At 46.1% G+C, this 24855-nt stretch overlaps 2 protein-coding genes across 5 annotated transcripts in view; one reads left to right on the top strand and one right to left on the bottom strand.

Moving 5' to 3' along the window:
• Window positions 1-20146, bottom strand: part of WASHC5 (WASH complex subunit 5) — a 51908-nt gene extending 31762 nt beyond the window's left edge. For all 4 annotated transcript variants that reach the window (XR_014789984.1, XR_014789985.1, XM_084848822.1 and 1 more), the window contains exons 1-11: window positions 19861-20146; window positions 16583-16871; window positions 15051-15196; window positions 10331-10415; window positions 8762-8862; window positions 8091-8280; window positions 7802-7954; window positions 5362-5475; window positions 3718-3889; window positions 1922-2049; window positions 1439-1568 (exon numbers count right to left, since the gene is read on the bottom strand). Coding sequence is in view for 2 of the 4 variants with exons in the window: in XM_084848822.1 (XP_084704948.1) it covers window positions 1439-1568; window positions 1922-2049; window positions 3718-3889; window positions 5362-5475; window positions 7802-7954; window positions 8091-8280; window positions 8762-8862; window positions 10331-10415; window positions 15051-15196; window positions 16583-16768 (1405 nt within the window). In the remaining 2 variants the exon portion in view is untranslated. The remainder of the gene's footprint in view (window positions 1-1438; window positions 1569-1921; window positions 2050-3717; window positions 3890-5361; window positions 5476-7801; window positions 7955-8090; window positions 8281-8761; window positions 8863-10330; window positions 10416-15050; window positions 15197-16582; window positions 16872-19860) is intronic.
• Window positions 20147-20226: 80 nt separating this feature from the next.
• NSMCE2 (NSE2 SUMO ligase component of SMC5/6 complex) overlaps window positions 20227-24855 on the top strand; it is a 290313-nt gene continuing 285684 nt past the window's right edge. The window contains exon 1 of the mRNA XM_084848824.1: window positions 20227-20343. The gene's annotated coding sequence lies outside the window, so the exon portion shown is untranslated. The remainder of the gene's footprint in view (window positions 20344-24855) is intronic.

The following is a 24855-nucleotide window of genomic DNA, read 5'->3' as shown; positions in this document are numbered from 1 at the left end:
GATATCCTTCTGGATAGGTTGTCTGGGTTGGGAGTTGGAGGCACTGCACTGCACTGGTTCTGCTCCTACTTGGATGGCCAACTCCAGAAGGTGGTGCTGGGGGATTATTGCTCTGTGCCATGGCAATTGTGCCATGGGGTTCCACAGGGCTCTATTTTATCCCCCATGCTGTTTAACATCTACATGAAACTGCTGGGGGAGGGTATCTGGAGGTGTGGGCTGAGGTGCCATCAATATGCGGATGACACCCAGCTCTACCTCTCTTTCTCATCAAACCCAGGTGAGGCAGTGGCTGTTCTGAATCAGGGCCTGGGCACAGTCATGGACTGGATGAGGGCCAATAAACTGAAACTAAATCCAGACAAGACGGAGGTACTGTTAGTGGGTGGTTCGTCTGCCCAGCTAGGTGATATTCAACCTGTTCTGGAGGGGGTTGCACTCCCCCTAAAGGATCAGGTTCGTAGTTTGGGGGTGCTCTTGGATCCAGAACTGTCACTTGAGGCACAGGTGAACTCAGTGGCACAGAGCACCTTTTATCAGCTTAGGCTGATATACCAACTATGCCCTGGATTACTACAACGCGTTATAAGTGGGGCTGGCTTTGGAAACGGTCTGGAAACTTCAGCTGGTCCAAAATAGGACAGCAAGATTGTTAACAGGGACTAGCCAACAAGATCACATTACGCCAGTACTTTTCCAGCTGCACTGGCAGCCAGTCCATTTCCGGGCCCAATTCAAAGTGCTGGTATAAACATTTAAAGCCCTTAACGGCTTGGGGCCGTTATCTGAAGGATCGCCTCCTCCCATATGTACCTGTCCAGACCTTAAGATCATCCTCAGGGGTCCTTCTCTGGGAGCCCCTGCCAAAGGAAGTGAGGCTGGTGGCTACCAGGAGGAGAGCCTTTTCTACTGTGGCACCCCAGCTGTGGAATGAGCTCCCTAGAGAGGTTCGCCTGGTGCTTATGTTGTTCTCTGTCTGGCGCCAGGTAAAGACCTTTTTATTCTCCCAGTATTTTAGCATTTTAGCTTCTTAATCTTTTAGCTCTGGTGTTTTAAATCTGTATTGTAAATCTCTGCATTGCTGCTAGGTTTTATTCTGGTTGTATTGTTATATTGTGATTTTAAGCTTTCATATTTTATATTGTTTTATGTTGCACTCTGTGACTTTAATTTTTGTGAACTGCCCAGAGAGCTTCGGCTATTGGACAGTACTGAAATGAAATGAATGAATGCATAAATAAATAAAGATAAGCACAGTAAAAAGCAGCTGCCTGCAAAGCAATCCATCTCCCGTGTTTCTGCATGAACCAATGTTGAGCACAAGCCCTAAACGCAACAAGGCAAAACTGGAGAAGAGGCAAGTTTATGCGGAGATGCAGTGTTCAGCCTCCTTTAATGGTGGATAATGAAACCTGCTTACTTCTTTATTTCAGCCTACCATTTTTCTCCACTCTTGTTAGAGGCTTGACGCCCGAAAAGACATCTGCCAGCTCAGCCATCCTTTCCGACCCTTCTTTTTTGTAGCTTTCCCATTTTGCTTGCTTTTCTGAAAGCATCTGCTTGAACATCTAATGGAAAGGAAGGATCTTCCCAGGTTAAAAACAGAACCATTGATCACAACTTCAAAATTACAGCGATATCAACAATATATTTCAGTATGGACTGATCTACAGTAGGAATCCCTGGTACACTTTCTGGTGATCCCCAAATCTATGCTGAAAACAGAAGAAAATACTAAAGAGTTGAGGTTTCCTTGAAGTTTCCACAATTCACTGAAGAGACAAGCCACTTTAACTGAAAATGGGACTTGCTTCTTCGGCAGTGAAAATGGGTGAAGGGGAAACTTCAAGGAAAGCCTCTGCCTTGTGTGTATACGCATGTGCACATTCTGGAGGGAACAAAATGGTCAGTGTTACTTTACCTCTTTCAAGATGAATTCAAACTGGGCTGCATCCAGGAGAAGCTGGAAAAGGATCTTGGGATTGTACTTGGAATCTGTCAGAACTTGGTCCTTTATTTGCCGGAGGCGCTTATTATTTGGATCACAAGCTAAAGGGAAAAGCAAATGTTTTCTTTAGACTATAGAGGCACAGAATGACCTGTTCACACGATCACAGTGGGTTGCAGCACCCACAGGCACGAGGTTGCTGATCCAAGCCCCCGCCACCACAGCATCTCGTTATGTGTGAACCCAGTGAGGGTGGGTTGTTGGGGTGGTTGACAAGCCGCCCAGAACCCACGGGCTGTTTTAGGGTTGCGGGGGGATTGTCAACCACCCCAACAACCCACCCTCACTGAGTTCATATGTAACAAGAAGCTATGGTGTGCCCCTGCCGTGCCCTTAGTATTCAAAATGGTGGCTGCTACCGTGACAAAATCACGGAGATATTCACCCACGGTGGCTTATCGTTACGTCTGAACTGGGCCACTGCATCTTAAACTATTAATGAATACACATACTGTGGTCTTGTTGGATCAGCCCAAAAGGTCCATCAAATCTAGCCTCCATTTTTCAACAGTAGCAAACCAGAGGCTCTTTGGGACTCAGGACATGAAGGCGATGGGCCTTCCTCCATTGTTTGCTTCAAGCACCAGGTATTCCGTGGTAGATTGCCGACAAATGTGGAGGTTCCACATCAACAGACTTTTTATAGACCTGCCTTCCATGAATAAGCTTATATGTAACAAAGGAATGCCTATTACATTAAAATAAAATATAAACATACAGCCTTATTCCGCTTCCTTCTATCCACCAGGGGCAAGACAAAATGGCTTTCCTGCCCTGGTGGATATACAAGAGGATGGGTCAGATACAATTCTAAGTTCTCCAGCTTCACCCGGTAGCAACATTACAGCCTGCAACAGGACAGCCTTCCTCACCTTGATGGCCTCCAGATGTTTTGGACTTCAACTCCCATGAGCCCCAGCCAGCATGGCCAATAGTCAGGAATGCTGGAAGTTGTAGTCCAAAACATATATCAAGGGCACCAGGTTGGGGAAGGCTGCTCTAGTCCCTATAGGGTTTAGATGGGCCTTTACTGCGTTAGAATACTGCATCCGTACATATATCCAGCTAGATAAAAGAACACACAGTAAATATGTGGGATAAGGAGAAAATTCTTCTCTCTAAAGACGGTCTCAACAGAAAGATTTGGAAGTCCTCCTGGCCCCTGATCCAGCACCGTCTGTGGGTAATATTAGTGTTTGTGGGCTAAGATCTCCCTATTTAAGAAGGCCTCTGGAGGCATTTTTTTAAAATTCCTGTTTACCATAATTATATGTAATCCCTCTGTTTTTAGCCTGTTTTTAAAACTCTACCTTTTGTCATGCTTTATGATGCTTTTGACTACAGTTGCTTTTATAACTGTTTTATTGTTTCTCTTATATGTTGCTTTTTATTAGGCTGGTTCCAGATTTAGGGCGCAATCCTATGCTGGCTGGGGAATGCTGGGAGTTGTAAGACTTTTTTTCTGTCTAAACATGCATAGGATTGCGCCCTTAGTCATTCTTAGCATAGACCCATTGAAATCAGTGGGACTTGAGTTCGTTGTGACTACCTGTCAGGACTAATTTACGTCCTTTGATTTCAAAGGTCTACTCCAAAGAGGAATACATCTGGAGCCAGCCCAGCGTGTTGTGTTTCACTGCTTTTTGAAAGCCACCTCAAGCTCTGAGGAAAAACATCTAAAATGCGTCACAACAAAAACAAAATGTTACCTGAGTCGGCGGTATGAAGCATCAGCCACCGGATCGCCACGTTGCAGTCTCTTAAGCAGTTCAGCAGTTTGGGAATGTTGTCTAGTACCAGCTCCTCTCTCAAGCAGCCTTCCTTAAGAAACTGCTGCACCTGGGTGTGAACACGATCTGTGACGGCGGCAGACCTGCTGGCCTTGGAAGACAGAAGTCGGAGCATTAGAACAAGAAAGGGGCTGCAGGAAGATACCCCCATGGTAAGAGTTTAAATGGTGCTGACCAAAGAGCATCTCAAATACTTTCAAAGCAACCCCAATAAAAATATTGGATTGTATCCAAAGTCTTACTGAAAGTAGACCTACTGAAATGAATGGGACTTAAGTGAGTCTAACCTTGGATACCTCCCTTCAGCTTTAATTCCGTTGTTGTTTATAACTCTATAAATGTCCTTTACAAACTTACAAGATACAGTTGTTCAAGATGCGAGGGTGTCAATCTCCAAGTTATAAGGGCCCCAACCTTTGCCCACCTTCCCTTATATCTGATGAACCTGTCATTCAGTACATCATTTCTGCTTTGAGGGGAAGAGTCAAGAGCCAATCATCTTCTGTGTTAAGGATCTGTTATTCCATATTGGAAATAAATAAGCAACCTGCTTGACTGAAGCTTCCCAAAACAGTGTGCCCTGTACAACAGCCGTTCCAGTGGGCTGTACAAAGGGAGATCACGTGCTAGAAGCAAGGCCATTCCAGCAGTCCTGCAGGAAGACCACGTGCTAGAGTACTAGAACTTGAGGTCATCCCATGAAGAAGATTGGTGGGAGATTCAGGACAGATAAAAGGAAAGACTTCTTCACCCGGCGCATAGTTAGACTATGGAATTCACTACCACAGGATGGAGTGATGGTCACCGAGTTGGATGGCTTTAAAAGGGGGTTGGACAAATTCCTGGAAGAAAAGACTATCAATGGCTACTAGTCTTGATGGCTATGTGCTACCTCCAGTACCACAGGCAGTGAGCCTATGGACACCAGTTGCTGGGGAACATCGATGGGAGGGTGCTGTTGCACTCATGCCCAGCTTGTGAGTTCCCAGTCAACAGCTGGTTGGCCACTGTGTGAACAGAATGCTGGACTAGATCGACCACTGGTGTGATCCAGCAGGGCTCTTTTTATGTGCTTCTGTTTATTCCTCTTCCCACCCCATCTCTTTTTCCTCATGAGTTGTGCCTTTTTAGATTGTAGGCCCGCAGATAGGGATGACCATGTTTTACTGATTGCATGTAAGCTGCTCCAGGAAGCTTTCTGGCTGAGGAGCAGGATAACAATAGTTTAAGGATGCAATCCTATGCATGTTTAGAGAGCAACTCCCAGCACGGCTGGCTGGGGAATGCCGGGAGCTGTGTGACTTTTTTTTCCTGTCTAAACACGCATAGGATTGTGCCTTAAATAAGTAATAAATAAAATATGTGAAGGACAGTCTACATGAGGGTTGTACATTTCTTACTCACATGGAAGAGCTTTCTGTGTATTAAGCAAAAGGCACTTAGAAGGCTATGCATGTAGCTAGAAGCATGACATTATCAGTGCCTTTACAAGAAATCCTGAGTCAAATCCTATTTAGCTTGAGTTTTCATGTACATCTTAAAAAGAACAACACATCTGCCTACCTGCTCCTTGACATTAGAGAGGTCCAATGTGTTGTTCAGAGCAGTTTTTGCAGCTTTGTAAGGTTCCCAGGCTTCGGCCAGGTTCACAGAGATCCCCATATAAGTACTAATAACCTGTGAGTGGAGGAAGCAGAAGCAACGTTCTTGTCAAAGCAACTCACCCAGAAATCAAGGGTGGTGGTGATGGGGGATGTGGCCACCAACTCAGCACAATGCAGAACCATCTAATCCAACCTTCTATAACCTGGCTGGGGATGATGGGAGCTTTAGGCAAACACATCTGGAGGGTGCCAGGCTGGGGAAACCTGATCTAATCAAAGGTTGCACTCATAGCCTTCGTCACAGAAAACAACAACAGGAAAAATAGTTTCCTAACCAGTTAGAACCAAGAAAGAATAGGAGATCAGGAAAACTTGGAAAATTCTACACCTAGAGTTAATTTAAATGATTTATAAAATAAAGACTAAGGGCAGCATCCCTTAGTGTCATTCCATCAGCGTAAATGATGCTGTGCCAGCAGAAACTAGGTTCTGAACAATGCGCAAGAGAAGAATCCAACTAAAGTTATGTTTGTGCAAGCGTGGTTGCATCATGCTTGTGCAATGCATTGCGCAACCCACTGCACATTTTGCTTGGGTTATGCAACAACTTGCTCCCATTGTGCAACGTGCTGTGCAATCCATTGTGCAACTGCTTGCACAATGAGTTGCACAAAAGTCATGGGAAATCGCTTGCACAACGGAAAGATTCAGCAGAGCTCTGCTAGCGCTATTTGAGTTTGCAGAATGCCACTGCTGGATACTGCCCTAAAAGTTCACAAGAAAGGATAGTCATGTAGAACTCAATACACGTGAGATGAATTACGTCAAAATAACAGTCATATACAATAGTATACAAAAAATACTGAGAGACTATTAAAATACATCAACGTAAGATAATAATGGTCTGTTTAAAAGCAATGTTGTGGTTTGCCAATTATCTGACTCATTTCAGCTATGAAATCTTCTTCAATGGCAAATTATCAGACCAATTCACAAAACATCCTCTTCCTGCCTCAGCACAGATCCAGAAGTATATCAGGGCTTACGGAGAATAGAATAAAACATTGTATTGATTTAATGCTTTACTGATCTTTCCCTGTATTTTTTGAAAGAACCCATCTACTTGGTTTAAAGTAAATCTCACCATATTCTTTAATACACAGTATTTTTGGTATATTATTGTACATGACTGTCATTTTGAAACAATTCAGTCTCATGTGTATGGAGCATTACATTACTGTATCCTCTGTTGGGAACTTTTAGTCTTTATTTTATAAATCATTTTAATTAAATCTAGGTGTAAAATTTGCCAAGTTTTCCTGATGTTCTTTCTTTAGTCTTAGCCACAGACTAGGAAGCAAGTATGAGGCGTGAGCTTTTATAGGAGGCTGGGGGTATCTCCTGACTTGCTCTGGCCTTCATATGTTAGGAGGACTAAGCTCTCTTATACTGAGTTAGACCATTGGTCCATCTAACCCAGTATTGTCAGCAATGACTGGCAGGAATAGCGTTCCAGGGTTTCAGGCAGAATTCTCTCCTAGTCCAACCTGGGACTGTCTGCATGCAAAGCAGGGGCTCTACCACTGAATTACAGCCCCTCCCCAATAAAGCCTCTTGTAAACAGGGCCAAGTGATGGAACATTGGTCAATTCCCAGCCTGGCCTCCTCTACATCCTACCACAGGCTGAGGTTCTTTCACTTTTCCATAACTATAAGTTTGTTTCATTTTATATTCTCCAATAGCATAGAAATTAAATGCTTATAGATATTTCGGGGCAGGGGTGCGTGAGGGAAAGGAGAAGAATTGTCCAGAGAGCTTCAGCTAATGGGCAGTATAGAAATGCAATCAATCAATCAATCAATCAACCAATCAATTAAAAAATGTGCCTCTTAGGGCGCAATCCTATTGAGATAGGCAGCCGCCTACAAACTCGGAGGCGACCGCCTATCCTAAGCCGGGCAGGAGAAGCATAGAGGGGATCGTGCCCTCCGCGCTTCCCCTGCCCTGCTTTTTTGGCTAGACAGCTGATTGCGGCTTTCTAGCCACAGGAGCATGGAGAGGGGAGGGAGGTTGCTGTACGACACGTTGGATGTGTCGTACACGCAGCTATGCTCTCCCCGCCCTGGAATGCTTCCCGCCACGCCCCCTTTCAGCCCCTCCGCGCTCCTCTTGCAAGCGTGGAGGATGGGGCTGTTCCGTGCTGCCTCCAAGGGGAAATGGGGGGGTCAGTTTTCTGGGAACCAACCTTGGAGCGCAGGCTCTGAGGTCGGTTCTTGGGAAACGGCATATCCTATGGCCATGTAGTCACTGTCTAGCGGCCATAGGGTTGCTCCCTAAATGTATTTAGCCATTTTGTTATTTCAGTTCAGCATAACAAGGACAACAGAATAATATTCACCCAGTTGTCTGGAAAATACTTATCCACGATCTCTCTCATTTTTGCTTGCTGCGTGTGAAGAATGGATGGGTCGAAATAAAGCGTCACATACAACATGGCTGCCTGGGTAGCGAGAGCTGTGCTGCGGTGCTCTGGTAGTGGATATGCAGAAACCTGTGACAGGAGGGCAGTAGTGGTAAGACAGGGGCAAAGAGTGAACAGACACCGTGAAGCATAATGACACAGTGGTATGGCACGGGTTCCGCCTCGATGCCCCTGTTCCTCCCCTCCCCTGCCTGTCATAACTCACCTGGTTATATATGTCATCTGACCTCAAACGGCCAATAACCATGCTGATGAAGGTTTCGTTTATGGGCACCCTGCTGAAGTAACTCTCAGGGTAGTTTGGTGGCCTCTTTGCTCCAGGCTGGCCCGAATATCCGGTGCTCCGAAGCAGCTTGCATATGTCATCCATATTGGAGTCAGCAGAGCGGGCAGCACTGGTCCGTGAACGGAGAAGAAAACTTCAGAAGCCAGAACTTGGCAAAGAATAGAGGGAGACTTGGACGCGACAGGTATTACAGACAACTCTTACAAAAGAGGCATCGATGCAATCTAAAATGAATTTGGTGTACCATAATAGCTAAAAATATGAGGCAAAAATGATCCGGTCTAAGTCTTGCCTTACTATGGCAGTTGAGGTCTTCTGAGGGGTCTCCGTGCCATGCCCCATCATTATCTGGGAATAGGGTGCAGGGTACATCGGACAGGGTCTTCTCAGCAGTGGCACACAGATCTACTTCCCCTGGAAGGTGCATCTAGCTTGCTCTCTTTCCTCTTTCTGACAGACAATTAAGGCCATTCCGCTCCTTTGTTATTGTTGTTGTTTTTAATAACAACTGAGTTTTCTGTTTGTGTTACTCAAATGCTGATCCCACCCCATATTAGGGCTACACTATCTAGGATCAAGAGCCAGAATACCTGTATCTGTAGTAGGAAACGAGCATTCTCTCCCGAACCTCCCCTTCAATTTTCTGATCGATGACCAGCAACATGACACCATACAAATAAAGGGCTTCACACTACAGAAAACAAAAGAGCACTGTGTTCATTCACATTAACAGCTACAAGGTCTGAAGTATAGTGATGCCCTGTTAGATCAAATTCACTTATTGTTTGTAAAAGCTCAAAATCTAAAGTGGTCCCTGAGCCAGGATGATCTAGCAGATCACTTTAGCCAAAGATCATCACTTTTTAAAAGATCGAATCCCTTTCTTCTTCACAGAAGGGACCGTTCTTTTGCTCTTGCCTGTGCAGCGCTTGACACGCATAATGTGCCTGTCTTGTGTCTGGTGCCACTTGTGGCACGGGGACGTACGGAATGGAGTTGTACACGTAGCCTGCAGGAAGGCAGATGCACACCTGAAAATGCTGCCCCCCCTTGTGGATCATGATACGCACCGTTCTCAGGATCAAGCCCAACCCACAAATGGCCTCGTGGGCTCTCCTACAGTGAGAGGGGTGGTGTGTGCAGTGCAGGATTACTGCATACTTCATGACTGCGTACTGTTGGGTGATGTGGCGTTCTCCACATGCTTCCTGTGAGTACTAATCCAGAGTGCAGAAATGGATTGCTGTGCACCTAGTGCTTTTGTTACACTATTTCATACCAGAGTGCTGCTACTCCTGCCAGGCTGTTGACAAGGACCCATTACTTAGAGCATGGAACTCCATCTTTGTTTGATCTGCATTGGCTCTTGGTATGTTGCCAAGCCTGATTCAAAGCACTGCTTGTTTATTTATTACATTTCTATATCGCCCAATAGCCGAAGCTCTCTGGGCAGTTCACAATTAAAACCTTAAAATACAACATAATTTTATTGTGGCTGTTATCTTTAAAGCCCTCTATGGTTGGGTCTGAGTGTATTTAAAGGACTGCCTGCTTCGGCATACTTCTGACCACCTGTCAAGATCTTCTGGAGAGGCTCTGCTTTGCATCCCACTGCAACCTGAGGAAACTTCAGTGAGTACACAGGATGGAGTCTTCTCAGTGGTGGCACCCAGGCTCTAAAACTCCCTCCCCCAGGAAGCCTGTTCAGCCCCTTCCCTGCCAGACTTCAAGAAGATTACACAGCACAATTTAAACAGACATGACATTGATGTTCTCTGGTCCGCACAGTGATTGTTTTTATGCTGTTTGAACACTCTGGTTGGTTGCTTTTCGACTATTTTATTGTTGGTTTTTAATGGATTTTTATGTTTTGTGAGTTACTTTGGGGTCCAAAAGCAGCATATAGGTAACATTTATATATATAATGAATAAATAGATCAGTCATTCCCAAACAGTGTGCTGGGGAAAGTTAATGCCCTGCAAAAAAAACCTAGTTCAGCGTACCATGAAGAATAAAATACAGGCTCAGGTGAGCGCAATCTGATGCAGGCTTACTGGGAAGTAGTCCTAATGAATTCAACTGAACTTACTTCCAAGTAAGTACGCACAGGATTGCGGCTTAAGACAGTCTAGTATTGCACAGAAGCCAGAATGCTTACCAAGAGTTGTTTCCCATCCTCATTAAGCAGCACTGTTTCTAGGGTTTGTTGGATGTAAATTCCTTCATTGAGATCATCCAGATATCTAGAAATGAGAAAAATGAATAAATGAATCTCTTAAGGCAGGAGTACAGAACCTCTTTCAGCCTGAAAGCTGAACTGCATTTTGCGGAAGCTCTTGGGGGTGGCATTTCAGTGCTGGGGTGGGGGGGGGGAGCAAAAGTGGTGGGGCCAAAATGCAAACATACCAGCACATTTTAGCTTAAAGCTTTTACTGCCAGTAAATAAACCATAGGAGAGTGTTTTGCCTATTATGTTTTATCAATAGGCAATGGTTCTTTTTGGATATTCAGAGGCAATGAACAAACCAATGGATGAAGGAAATAAGTTTGTTTAGCTAAAATAGACTAATAAAGCAAGAAAAAGCAAGACAATACATTCAAAGCATAAAGCAGGTGTTCCTTCAGTCACCGGGAACCCCATACTCTTATCAGATCAGCAACTCAGATAAGAGCGGTGATGAACGGCTCCAAACGGCTGGCCCGTGGTACCTGTTGACTCAGCCCACAGGGAGGTTCCCAGACTCAAACTTCCCTCAGAGATCTATATACACTGAAGGCACAATCCATGGCCGCTAGACGGCCATAGCATTGTTTGGTTTCTGGGAAATATATTATTATTATTATTGCATTTATATCCCGCCTTTTTTCCTCTTGCAAGGAACCCAAGGCGGCTTACATTATCCTCCTCCTCTCCATTTTATCCTCACAACAACAACCCTGTGAGGTAGGTTGGGCTGAGAGTGTGTGACTGGCCCAAAGTCACCCAGTGAGCTTCCATGGCCGAGTGGGGACTAGAACTCGGATCTCCCAGCTCCCAGTCCAACACTCTTGCCACTACACCACACTGGCTCCACCACAGAGCCCGCGCTCTGACGTCGGTTCTTGGAAAACCGTCTCCCCACCCCCTCCCCTGCTGCCTCGTATCAGCCCTGCCTCCACACTTGGATGAGCAGCACGGAGTGGAGCAAAAGGGGGCATTCCCGGGGTGGGGAGGAGCGAAGTGCCGGTATGACGCTTCCTATGCATCGTCTGGCCCCCTCCACTCTGCTCTGAAGTCCTTGGCTGTCTAGCCATGAGTGCAGGGTGGCTGGAGCGTGGAGGAGAAGATCCCCTCTGTGCACCACCTGCCCTGCACTGGATAGGCCAAGTTCGGAGGTGGCCGCCTATCCCCATAGGGTTGCTCCCTTAGTGGGCTCTTTCCTCCCTCCCTTCCAAAACCTCATCTCCAAGGGGAAATGGTCAGCAGCAGCGTCTGCCTGCCATCACCCATCTCCACCCCCTGTATCTTCAAGCTGGGAGAAAAAACCAAGCTCAGCCACTGGCAGGCGGACAATGCTAACAAACAGTGACTGATCTTGGGTCTTCTTTGCTACAGATAAGCACTATGTGTTTTCCCAGGCAAACATCTAAAGCTGGCAGGTGGGGAAACATGTGCAATTGAGGCGGCATAACGCAGGAGGCCCACTAGGCCTGGACAAGAAATCCAGGCACAGACGTAAGCTAGGCTCTCATGTGCATTTGGGGCACGGAAGAGAACAACAGCAATGTGCCACTTGCTCCTAGGTATGCCATGGCCTTCCGCATTTTCACTACAGAGAGGCATGTCAACTTTTTAGAATGGGGAAAAAAGTGCACAGAAGCCAGGAAACCACCAAACAATTGATCGTTGGGGGAAAGGGGTGTGGCAACTGGGGAAGGAGTGTGTGGCCTTCTGGAGAACCCCAGAGGGCCAGATTTGGCTCCTTGGCTGAGGTTCTGCACCCCAATTTTAAGGAGTCACTGTTGGGGACATTTCTCTATTCAGGGTTCGGAATGGTTTCTATATTTGATTTGAAAAGGTAACAACAAATAAGTTTGAATGGCACATCCAAAGCTGAATAGCATGCTTGACAACAGGTACAAACAAACAGCCTGTCATGAACTGAAAGGGCTGGAAATCAACATGGGCAAAGTCCTTCCGGCAGCTTTCACATGATCAGAGATTTATATAGCCACAAGCAGGACCCGCAACACAATGTTGCAGCGTGGCATGCTCCCATTTAGGATACGCCATTCCCTCCCACTTCTATCCCGTTTTTCCTCCCCAACCTTCTGTCAGGGTTGGATTGGAGTCCATAGAGCCCCAAAGCAGTTGTGATTCTGAGGATGTGGGAGAGGAACCCGCACGCTGTTCAGAGGCGCCGCCGGAGGGAGAGCCCCTCCCTGCTCACATTCCTGAGAGTGGTAGCAACCCTGGCAGGCAGGGGGAGGGACAACTGGAGCTTTGGGATGCTAGGCGCCGGGACAAGTGGGAGATGGAGGGCGCAGAGAGGAGGCGCTCAGCTCACTTAGCGCGACGTCAACAGCTGCGCCCCGATGCCCCACGGGAAAGGGGTGGACTTTCACCTCCTAGCCCTTAAGTTCAGAGGCTTCCCACCTTTTCCCTCCAAATGGAGACCAACTGATTCCCTAAGGCTAGAAACCCCTGGTAGGCAGCTCTCTTAAGTTTCCCTCATTAGGCTCAGGCAATTAGCATCTGTTAGTGTCATTAGGCTGAATGGAAATAAAGCCTTGGAAAAGAGCCCTATCATCTGTGTGTTGATTCTGGCTACTTGAGGATTTCGGAAGGCAACAAGGACGCTCCCAACACCTTCACTCAGCATTTTGTGCACACTGAGCATGCTCAGTCCGCACTGGGCTGTTTTGGATTCCCTGCTCCTTTAGGGCTGCTTTTCTAAAGATTTTTTTGTGCTTCTGCAAAACCACGGCATTCTCCCAAGCCTAATGATACCTGCCTCTTGTGTGTGAGAGGTGCCATTTTGGTTACATCAGGATTGGCACTCCAGAATTGTGTATGATATGATGATCGATCTAGATATAAATATGAAGTTCTTTATGTTCTTGTTAAGAATTTGAAGTAAGGGTGGGCCCATATATGGGAGCTGGAGGATGCGGCAGGGAGTGGTTTTGCCCCCGGGATAATGGCATTCTCAGATGCAGTTCTCTGCTTCTTCCCACTGGAGAGAACAGGAACTATTCATGTATATGGGAAAAGGAAAAGTGGTACCCTCATTATGGCAGAACTTTGACCTGCTCGAACTTGAGATGATCCCAGCTGAGGGGTGATCCTGCAGTAATGGGCAGGACTCTGCGTGCATGCAGCATTCCAGGTGCCCATTTACTTTGCCCCGTAAAAATCAATGGCCATCAGTGGGGTGAGCAAAGCCTGCTGAAGATTGCAGTATTCCGCCCAGCCCTAAACATATTTATTAAGTAGTAAGTCTTGTTGGTCACAGCTTTGCCTCTTATTTTATTACTGCACTTATATCCCACCTTTTTTCCTCTTCCAAGGAGCCCAAGGAGGCTAACATGGTCCCTCTCCTCCTTTCCATTTTATCCTCACAACAACCCTGTGAGGTAGGTTAGGCTGAGAGTCAGTGACTGGCCCAAAGTCACACAGTGAGCTTCATGGCCAACTGGGACTAAAACCCAGATCTCCTGAGTCCCAGTCCAAAACTCTAACCACTACACCACACTGGCTCTCAGTGTTAATACATTATTATTTCTTTAAAACAACCTATAACCCCATCTTTCCAACATCTGGAGACAGTTTACAGACCACTAAGTTTATCTTCAGACTCTCTGCTTGGAGTGCCCCCATCTTCTGAAGCAACATGGTTGGCACCAAGGGGCAGGGCCTTTTGGGTTGTGGCACCTTGCCTCTGGAACTCGCTTCTCGAGGCCCCATGACCTTTGGGAAGCAGTTGAAAATGTTGACGTTATCCTCAGTTTAGGATGTAATTAAATGAGAGCCAGTGTGGTGTAGTGGCTAGATTGTTGGACTAGGAGCTGGGAGATCCAGGCTGTAGTCCCCACTTGGCCATGGAAGCTCACTAGGTAACTTTGGGCCAGTCACAGGCTCTCAGCCCAGACTAACTCACAGGGTTGTTGTGGTGAAGATAAAATGGAGAGGATTATGTATGCTGCCTTGGATTCCTTGGAGGAAAAAAGGTTGGGATATAAATGCAATAAATAAATAAATAAATAAATAAAGCCACTGCTGCTTTCTTCCCTTTTTTTTTTTAGTGTGCCAAAATTTGTTGCCAGTTTTAATTGCCTTAGAGAGCAATCCTATGGCCCCTAGACAGAGTCTGGGGTGTCATAGGATAGTTTGGATTTCTGGATCCAGGGTTGGAGATAGAGCTTTGACCTTGGACCCAGGAGTCTGAGCTCCCCTCCCCCTCCCCGTCGGTGCAGAGAGCGGTGCTGGCTGCCTCTCCGAGGTTGCAACAATGACCTCGAAGAGAAAGGAAAGGGGGTGTGCCAGTGGGTGGGGACAGGACAGCTTACGCCGTATCCCCAGGCCTCCCCAGCCTTCTTCCCTCCTCCTTCCCAATGTCTCAACTTGACAGACAAAACACCTGTCTAGCTAAAATGCAGAGCGGGACGTGTGGCAGAGGCGAGTTTGAAGGCTTATGATAGGATCTGATAGGAGTGCGCCCTTAATTCTTTTAACTGCTTCCATTTTATTGAGATTTGATATTGATAGCTGCCACCGCTGGGCAAAATGAAGAGGTTGGGATATAAACACAAAACAAACAAGCAATGTTTTGGCAAAAAGACTGATATGGGGGAAAGAGATCAGAGGTATTAAAGCTACTACATTAACAATGTTTTACCTGTTTAAATCAAGTATATATTTATGAACACTTTGGAAAGCCAGATAAAATCTTGTCAAGATTTCTATGTTGTTTTCACGAAATTCATCATCTAAATCCAAGAGGTCAGGTTTGGCTTCCAATTTTCCTTCACATGCCTCAGGCCCCTGAGAACAGAGAATCATTTTAATAAAATCCAGGGGTAGGTTGGGGGGAAATAACAAAGTTATTACATTCTGAATATCAAATTTGTGACCCCTCCTACCTCAAAATACACTGGAAGCACCATTGAATAAGAAGTATGTTCTGTACCCCATATGGCCCTGCAACGTTCAGTGCTTTGGAACTCCCACCATTACTGGAAGATCATAGAATCATAGAATAGTAGGGTTGGAAGGGGCCTACAAGACCATCGAGCCCAACCCTCTGCTCAGTGCAGGAAGCCCGATTCCCAGGCCGTCTCCCATCCAAGTACTAACCAGGACTGACCCTGCTTAGCTTCTGAGATCAGGCGCATCCAGTCCTTTGCTTGCTAGCTTAGATCTGATTGGCTCCATGCAGGTGACCAAACCAACAATGGTTATTTACACAAAACTTTTAACATATGGTAAACTTGACCTGCCGAGAGGAGTGGAACAGCGAACTAGAATGCTACATGCAGCCAAGGAAGGTAGCTGTATCTTCTATACGGACTATAAACCCTGATCTGAAATTTTGCGCCTTATACAGCAGAAGTTGCTCTTCCAGGTATACTGGACACCGCAGTGCCTGTTTTGGAAAAAGCGATCACCCTCCATTAGATGTTGACACTGTGGGGTGATGGATGCACCTTTGGTGCATATGATGTGGGTGTGTACGGTGGTGTTTCCCTTCTGGGCAAATGCTATTAGGCACATCAACTTTGTTCTGGATATGTCATTATTGTTCAGGGCCATTCAAGAATTGCTTAAATCTATTCCCACGGTCTGGAAGCTATCTCTTGACCTGGTTCCCATGTAAGAACAAGCCATGGTTTAATTAACCATGGCTTGTTGAATTGTGGGTTGTCATTACGTGTGAACCCAGAATCATGGGTTTTTCATGAGTCGTTTTGCCAGGCTACAGAGGCAGCAGGCAAGAGTAGTAACCCCTGCCCCTAGCCCTTTACATGTCAGTACTACAGTGCCGCAAAGGCAAGTGGGATACAGGAAGGGAGAGGGTGCAGGAGGAGGGAAACAAACAACCCAGAGACTGAGAGAACAAACAATGGTTTGTTCGATCATCTGCCAGGCAAACCTTGGATAGGGCAATCAACCATGCTCTAAATAAACCATGGGTTAGCATTATGTGTGAATCAGATCAATTTGTTGCCTTCTTCTGTAAAAACATCATGAAAAAGATTCCAGGTAGGAGGGCCAACATAATTAATCAGTTCTTTTATTCTTAATTGAGGCCTTACCCCAGCTGAAATTAGTTATGACTGTTGGTTTCTATGGGACTTGGTCAGAACAAGTGAGACGTTCCAGTAAGGGGGAAAAACTTCAAAGAATGCTTCAGCGAAGCAAAACGCTTACCTTGAAATAGCTGAAGTCAAATATGATATCACCATATTTCTGTTGATCGGCCTTGTCTTTGAGTCGGAATACACCTGGAATGAACTCAGAGAGTCTCAGAAGCTCAGCAGTGATTGCATTTCCACAAGAGACGATCCTAAGGATTGCTTGCCCACAGTGATTATTTTCAGCTAGGAAGTCCAGCATGGTGAAGAGGAGGCTTGAACAGTATTTTTTCAATCCAAGTCAGTATTTTCACTCTTTACTTTAACAGAAGAAAGCTGCATTGCTGAGTCATCCATTAATGTATCTGAAAATCATCAGCCATAACGTATATTTTGACATTGTATATTCTTGTTTTCTCATTCTCTGATGTGTTCTATTTTTTCCCCCCAACACATAAGAAGACCCATACTGGATCAACCAAGGGTCCATCTAGTATAGCATTCTGTTTGCACAGTTACCAACCAGCTGCCTGCTGGAAGTCCATAAGCCTGCTGGAAGTCCATGACTGCAATAGCACCCTCCCGCTCATGTGCTCCAGCAACTGCTGTACATAGGCATACTGCCTCTGATATTAGAGATCGTATATTGCCATCGTGAGTAGCCAGTGATACCCTTATCCTCCATCAATTTGTCTAATACCCTTTTAAAGCCATCCACGTTGGTGGCCATCACTACATCTTGTCATAGTGAATTCCATAGTTTAACCATGTGCTATGTGAAAGAGTACTTGCTTTTATCTGTCCTGAATCTCAATCAGCTTCATGGGATGGCCCTGGGTTCTATTATTATGGGAGAGGGAGAAAAATGTTTCCTTATCCACATCATGCAGAGGGGAGTTGCTCCAGCCTCTGGATCATTTTAGTTGCCCCTTTCTGCACTTTTCCAACTCTACAATAGCCTTGTTTAGGTGCGGTGAGCAGAACTGTACACATTATTCTAAGTGTGGTCCACACCATTGATTTGTATAAGGGCAGTATGATATTGGCAGTATTATTTTTGATTCCTTTCCTAATTATGCCCAACATGGAGTTTTCCTTTTTCACAGCAGCCACACACCAGGTCAACACTGTTTTCCACCACAACCCCAAGATCTCCTTCTTGTCCACTCTCTGCTATTTCAGATCCCATCAGCTTATGAAGTTGGGATTTTTTGCCCCAATGTGCATCATTTTACTCTTGCTTACACTGAACCGCATTTGCAATTTTAATGCCCTTTCACCCAGTTTGGAGAGATCCTTTTGGAGCTCTTTGCAATCACTTGTTTTAATCACCCTAAATAATTTGGTGTCATTTTTATTACAACTCTGTTCTTAAAAATATGTTTTTATCGATACTTCCTAGTGGGAATTCACAACATAAACAAAGCATGTGCTTTTTAAGTCAGAGGAGCAATAGTACCACCTCCTCCTCTGCAAAATACATTCAGAACACCCACTTAAAAGTAAAGATGGTCCACTGGATAAAACAGGTAGGCAACCGATGGCCCATCAGCTTATCAGGCCTGCCGGGCAATTTTTTCTGGCCATGGCAGTGCTACCAAGTTTTAATTATGGTAGGGTAAAACCCACATACCCATAGTTTAATTCATAAGGAAAAGAAACACATGCTTTCACATTGCCATCAATGTTCAAGCTCTCTGGATTCTGTGTGCAACCAGTACAATATATGGAAGTACACATGCCTGTATTTATTCCATACTCAGCTGCTTGTGCTCCATAACTGGGATTGCTTGCAATGCACCACTTTGATGAGAGAGTCTAATCACATGTAGGTGGTACAAATATACAGCTGGGCCCCAGAGCACAATCTGAAGAATAAAGCGGCCCCCAAGAATACAAAAGTTGGCTCTCTCTGGGAGAAAGTGTTCTTCATGGGCACAGGGTACTTGGGTTCAAATTCCCATCCAGTCTTATCCTCTATGGGTCTTCGCTGACAATTAGCCTCAGCTTCCTATCTGTACAACGGGTAGAACTATCTCATAGAGTTGCTGTGGACAAACAGCAGCTCTAAGCACATCAGGCTTGAAAATGTATCCCTACTCTTATTGATTTCTTCCCTAATCAGACTTCATAGGCTTGGCACCCCTTCATCACCAAGGCTCAATTCTTGCTGTGCTCTGCCCAATCCTTTCTCTTCCTGTCACTGCCAAGCAACTTCCTCTCCCCTCTGCATAGTAATACAAGTTCCTCAATCCACTTTCCTATTCTACCAACCCTTTGCATTGTTTGTACCAATTCCACACAGCCTTTTAAAACTCCCTCTCTCATCTTCTCCTCCCATTCCAAAGCCACCCAGTCCAATCGAGGGCTCACAGGGGAACGTTACAATATACAGCCTGATGTCTTTTTGTCCTGGAAACATTTCCAGTTAACAAGGATTTCAAATAGCAGGGCTGGGCAAAACCTATGTCTAGCTTTCGTCAATAATACTGACGAAAGCCAGACAGAACCTCCATGTGGAGGGGCAGTATACCTTTGAAAAACCAGATGCTGGGGATAAACAACATGGCTATTCCTTTTAAGCCTGGTTTTTAAGCTTCACAAAAGCATCTGCTTGGCACCTGCAGGAATCAGAGTACTAGACTAGAACCACCTTCTTTATCAGAGCCATAAAGAGTCTGATGCTTCCTTTCCCTTGTAATGGCAGACTGGGGGTGGGTGGGGCGGCGGTGTAGTTTGTCAGCAATGAAAGAAAGAAAAAGAGTACACTCACAAATACATCCCCCTTTCTTTATTACTTATTATTATTATTATTATTATTACACGTATGATATTCAGAAGGCTAGACTGGTTGTGGCAAAAACCACACCGACTTTTGTGGCACCTTAAATACTAACAAATTTATTTTAGTATATGTCCAAACAGGTTTGTTAGTCTTTAAAGGTGCCAGAAGACTCCGCTCTTTTTAAAAAATACATATCACGACATGGCTGTGAACAAACTCAAGGCTCAGGTGATTGCACAAGAGCCCTTCCAACGGGGCGGGTCAGGGGAAGTAGCACCTCTGTTCTGGGCTCAAATCAAACCCTTGCTTACTCAACTCCCATACAATCATTTCCCCTCAAAAGCAAAGGCAGCCACGTTGACCATAAGTAACATCTAAAACCCCTATTAGTGCGACGCTTTTCTTAGGCCAACTAAGGACCACCAAAATGCGCAAGCTTTCGAGATCTCCAGATCTCTTCAGCAGGCAAAATGTTATAAAAAGTAAAGGAGGGGGGGGGTGGGCTGAATAGGAGAGGAAACAAAAATCTCTGACTTGACGGTGAAATCGCTGTAGACCGCTGTACTTACCCTGTGCCCTAGCCGGCTTTCCTAGCACCGGGCTGAGCGGAGGTTTAGAACGGGAAGGGCGGGCCACGCTCCCTTCCTGCTTGCTCCCGGGACCTTTTGATTCCAGACGGAGACAGAACCGATCCGGGTGGCGAGCAACGCGTCGGGGCAACTCCTGCGGCGGCCCTAAGAGATGAGGCGCAATTTGCAAGGGCGGGGAAGGAGCTCCGGAACGGCCGGCGAGGGTGCGGCGCCCCCGCCGCAAGCAGCCACCAGGGCCCCCGGGGCTGAGCCTGCCTCTCGCCTCGCGTCACGTGAGAGCTTTCGGGGTCATGTGAACAGGCGCTGGCTAATGGGGAGTCTCGGCCGCCTTCCCGCCGCCTCTCCGGAGGCCGATGGGAGAGCGGTTCGAAATAGGGAACGCGAGGCGGGGGAGCGGAGGGGAGGCGCGGCTCCTTCGGCTCGTGTTGGCAGGGGCGGCGGCCCCGGGGTCCCGGCCGCGAGGTAAGGGGAATGTTGCTGCTTGTGGGACTCTTTGCGCCTTTCGCCGAATCCGGAATTAAGAAAAGAAGCGGGTGAATTACGACAAGGAGAGCCGCTGCGGCCCATACAGTTCTTCTTCATCAGTGCGCATGGCACTTCACGGAATGCGAGAGGTCAGGGCCAGGGAGGAGAAGGCGACCGACGGCTACTAGTCCTGATGGCTGTAGGCTACCTCCAGCATCAGAGGCAGGATGCCTGTGTGCCTCAGTGGCTGGGGAGCATGGGCGGGAGGGTGCTGCTGCGCTCCTGTCCTCCTGGTGGGTTTCCCGTGCGCAGCTGGTCTGCCACTGTGTGAACAGAATGCTGGACTGGGTGGACCGTGGTCTGACCCAGCAGGGCTCTTCTTATCATTGAATCATAGACTAGTAGGATTGGAAGGGGCCTACAAGGCCATCGAGTCCAACCCCCTGCTCAATGCAGGAATCCAAGTCAGAGCATCCCTGACAGAGGGCTGTCCAGCCTCGTCTTGAACGCCTCCAGTGTGGGAGAGCCCACCACCTCCCTAGGTCATTGCTTCCATTGTCGTATTGCTCTAACAGTCAGGACGTTTTTCCTGATGTTCAGCCGGAATCTGGATTCCTGTCACTTGAGCCCATTACTCCTGTTCTTTTTGAACAAGTTATATCCTTCAATTGCTGTATTCCAGTCATGAGAGTCATCCCACCAAGTCTCAGCTACACCTATCAAGTCATAATTTCCCTCCTGTATTAAGAGTTCAAGTTTGTTCTGTTTGTTTCCAATACTCTGGGCATTAGTATATAGACATGGAAGACCATGGGCTTCATAGTCTGGCTTTCTTCCTACATGTGTCTGAAGACTATTATTGGGCGCTAGCAGAGCTGTTCTCTCTGTTGAAGTGCATGAGCCTACGTCCATTGTTACCCCCAACATTACATCTCCCTTCCCCGTAGGATTCAGTTTAAAGCCCTCCTGATGAAGTTCTTCATGCTGTAGCCAAACACACTCTTCCCAGCCTTTGTGAGGTGCAACCCGTCCCTTGCCAACAGCCAATCTTCCAGGAAGTATAGGCCGTGGTCCCAGAATCCAAATCTCTCTCATCGGCACCACCTTCGTAGCCAGTCATTCACCTGGAGTATTTTTCGTTCCCTTTCTATCCCTCTTCTAACTACTGGAAGGATGGATGAGAAAACTATCTGGGCCCCAAAGTTCTTGAGTTTCCTTCCCAAAGCTTCAAAGTCTGACGTGATTTCTTCGTAGCTCCGCTTGGCGGTATCATTTGTTCCCACATGGATGAGAAGAAAGGGATACCTGTCAGTGGGCTTTATGAGTGAAGGCAATCTTTCAGTCACGTCTCTAATCTGTCCTCCCGGGAGACAACATACCTGGCGAGTCCACGGGTCTTCGCGACATACTTGGGTCTCGATCCCACGCAGCAAGGAGTCTCCCACTACTACCACTCTTCTCTTCTTCTTGTTGTAGGCCTTGGTTTCATTGCCTCTGTTTGACTGACCTTCAGCCTCTTGCTCACTCTCATGTAGGTTCCCCTGTGATTCTTCCTCTGCAGGCTGTCCTCCAGTCTCATGCAGAAGTACCTGGAATCGGTTCCACAGCTCCACTGCTTCCACTGGTGCAGAGTGGCATCTAGTTCTTCTTCTCCTGACTGTCACCCTTTTCCAAGGAGTATCCTCTATTCCATTTTTCCTCACCTCAGCATTTCCCACTTCTGCCTCATCTTGCTGTTGCTCTTCAAGCTTCTGGTCTTCCCTTTGCTGCTGTAGTTCCCCCATTCTGTCCAAGAACTCTTCGTGTTCTCTTATTCCCCGGAGGGTCGACAGTCGCTGCTCCAGTCCACTTACTTTTTCTTCCAGCAGCGTGATCAACTTGCACTTGTTGTTAGGCCATGTTGTTTTCAGGCAAGAAAACAAACATTGCACACACCTTGCAGGTCACCACCACTGGAGAGTCTTGTCCTTCCATTGCCTCTTTTCCCTTTTTGTGTCTAGCTTTGTGATTGTTCTAGACTAGCCTGTGCCTGCTCCTCTACTCAGTAGAGATTAAAAGCAGAGACCCACTGGTGTGGAAATGTGTGTTACAAGACAAATAAATGAAAAAAAAGTTAGTTAAAAAAAAAAAAAGTTAGGGGCCTCCCCCTTGACCTCCCCTGCCGAACTCCCCTGGCCAACTCCTGTTTGCTCCCCCTGTTCGCTCTCTCTCTGGGAACTTGCTTGCTTCTGTAGTCCCTGGAGCAGCTTGCTCTGCTCTGCTCTGCTCAGCTGGGAGGCGGGAAACAGACTGGAAACAGACTTATGTGCGGGTGTCTGGCAGGGCAAGCTTACAATCTATTGGACACAGAGGAAAGGGAGGTCCGGCTAAAAAGGGAGGCAATGAAATTACACACTCTGAATTAGGGGTTTGTCTCTCCCCTGCCCAGTTGTTCCCAGAGGAATGGCAAGACGTTGTGGATAATTTGGAAGGGTGTAGGGGAAGATATTTATTTATTTGTATTCGATTTATTTGATTCATTGCCCACCCTTCAACAGGTTCCAAGGGCAGCTGGGTACTCTGCATATGTACATGGCACTCAGTGGGTTCTAGAGTTGAATTCTAGTGTTGAAGATGCACAGTTCTGTTTTTTTTGGCTTTAAGCCCTGAAGGCAGGATTTGTTGTCAGGTTCTCCTTCTATTTGGAAAGCCAGCCTATCTTTTACAAGACTTCTAACTGTATACTCCTATAGACCTCTATAGAAAAAGGAACCCCAAAGACACCCTTGTAAAAAAAAAAAAGGATCCCACGATGTTAGTGTTTGATGAGGTGCAGTTACAGGTATGTATCTTAATGTTAGTGTAAGTAAAGTTCTATTCATTTCAATGGGTCTGCTTTAAGTAGAACTAACATTGGATACAATCTGCATTCTGCGCAATTAATTTTTCAAACTCCAGGTAGGCTGTGGGATTGCAGTGACAATTTGATGGGGCTGATGTTGGCGTAGTGCAGTCTTCTCCAACCTGGTACCCTCCAGAAGTATTTGACTACAATTCCCATCAGCCCCAGCAATCACAGCTGAGGAAGACTGGTATAATGAATGCTTGATGTTTGGTTTGCTACTGCTTTTCTGTGCACTGGGTAAACATTGGCCAAATGCTACTGTCCCGTCAACTGATGCTCTCACTTACCTTAAAAATAGGGGCCATCATGAAACTGATTTTGTGAGTGTGCAGGAACATCATGCCAAACAAACAAAACAAAAATCAAACATAAAGGATGCTTTGAAAATGTGTGGCCTGTGTTTTGGAGTAGCATTGACTGTTATACATAGGCTTCAGCAAAAGCAGGCCAAATATCCAAATAAGTATCCATTTGCCACCCCTTCCCATGCTGAAAGCGTTGTAAGGTCCTGAATTAATTGCATTATAGGAGGTGAGTGTTTATCCTTCCAGTGTTGTAATATCAGTCGTTTAGCTGTCAGAAGGGTGCAGAGAATCCATTTCCCTTCCATTTGTTAATTTCCATGAAGCAGATAAATAATTTAAAAGAGCGTGTACATCAGTGAATATTAAAGACTGTTCCAGTACAAAATGTATCTGTGTAATAACCTCCCCGAAAGAAGCAACTACTAGACTTTGCCAAAACAGGTGTTTAAAAGAAGCATTAGCTGTATTGCACCGCCAGCATTTAGCTGAATTAGACAATCCCTTATTCAACAGACATTGCAGTGCCCAGTAGATACAAAGGTTTTTGCTGAATAAGATGCAGCCTAAAATCCATAGATGTGATAGGTAGTTGCCAAAAGTGGCAATCCACTGATCAGCTATTTTGTGGTGGTGCCCACAGCACTTTCTCTTCATCAGGCTAGATGGTACAAAAAGTGGGGGATGGTGGCGGGGGGGGGGGGAAGAGGAGAAAAAAGAAAATGCTCACATTGTCTCTTCCGGGGTATTTCCAGCCCTATTTCAATCTGTGTGGCAGCTGCTGCATTCCAACAGCTCCAAACTGCTAGAAAAATATGTTTAAATTAGAATTTTTACAAAATTAAAAGGCAGCATGCAAACCCCCTTATCAACTTGCTTTAGATTGTTGATTGTGGAGATTGTTGTTGTTCTAAATAAATTCTGAATAAATAAATACACATAAACATGTTTTTTTTTTTTTTTTACAATAACAAATCTACACATGTTGGTTCAAATGGGATGGAATGGACTTAATATCGGTCACATGCAAAATCAGCATGGATCAAATTGAGCCTGGGCCATCCATCGCCATTAAATGGTGAGTTGCTGGCCCAGGCCTTTCTCTAGGACAGAGAATGTGTGCCTAGGACTTGTCGTTTGACAGAGAGATTTGTGCTTGCCTGTGTGACATGTGCACTCTCTATCTCTCTCTCTCTCTCTCTCAGTCCCAGTCCCAGAGTTCCTTGTGCATAGGCAGGAGGGAGGGGCAGCTGTTGGATGTGGGGTGGTGGTGAAGCACCATAATAATCAGGGACATTGATCCCAGGAACAGTGGAGTCGGTG

The sequence above is a fragment of the Heloderma suspectum genome, chromosome 4 (assembly GCF_057233095.1).
Source record: "Heloderma suspectum isolate Gila_16-S chromosome 4, 16-S_ref, whole genome shotgun sequence".
NCBI lineage: Eukaryota > Metazoa > Chordata > Lepidosauria > Squamata > Helodermatidae > Heloderma > Heloderma suspectum.
The sequence above is the reverse complement of the archived record's forward strand: the minus strand, read 5'-3'. Positions and strand labels throughout refer to the sequence as shown.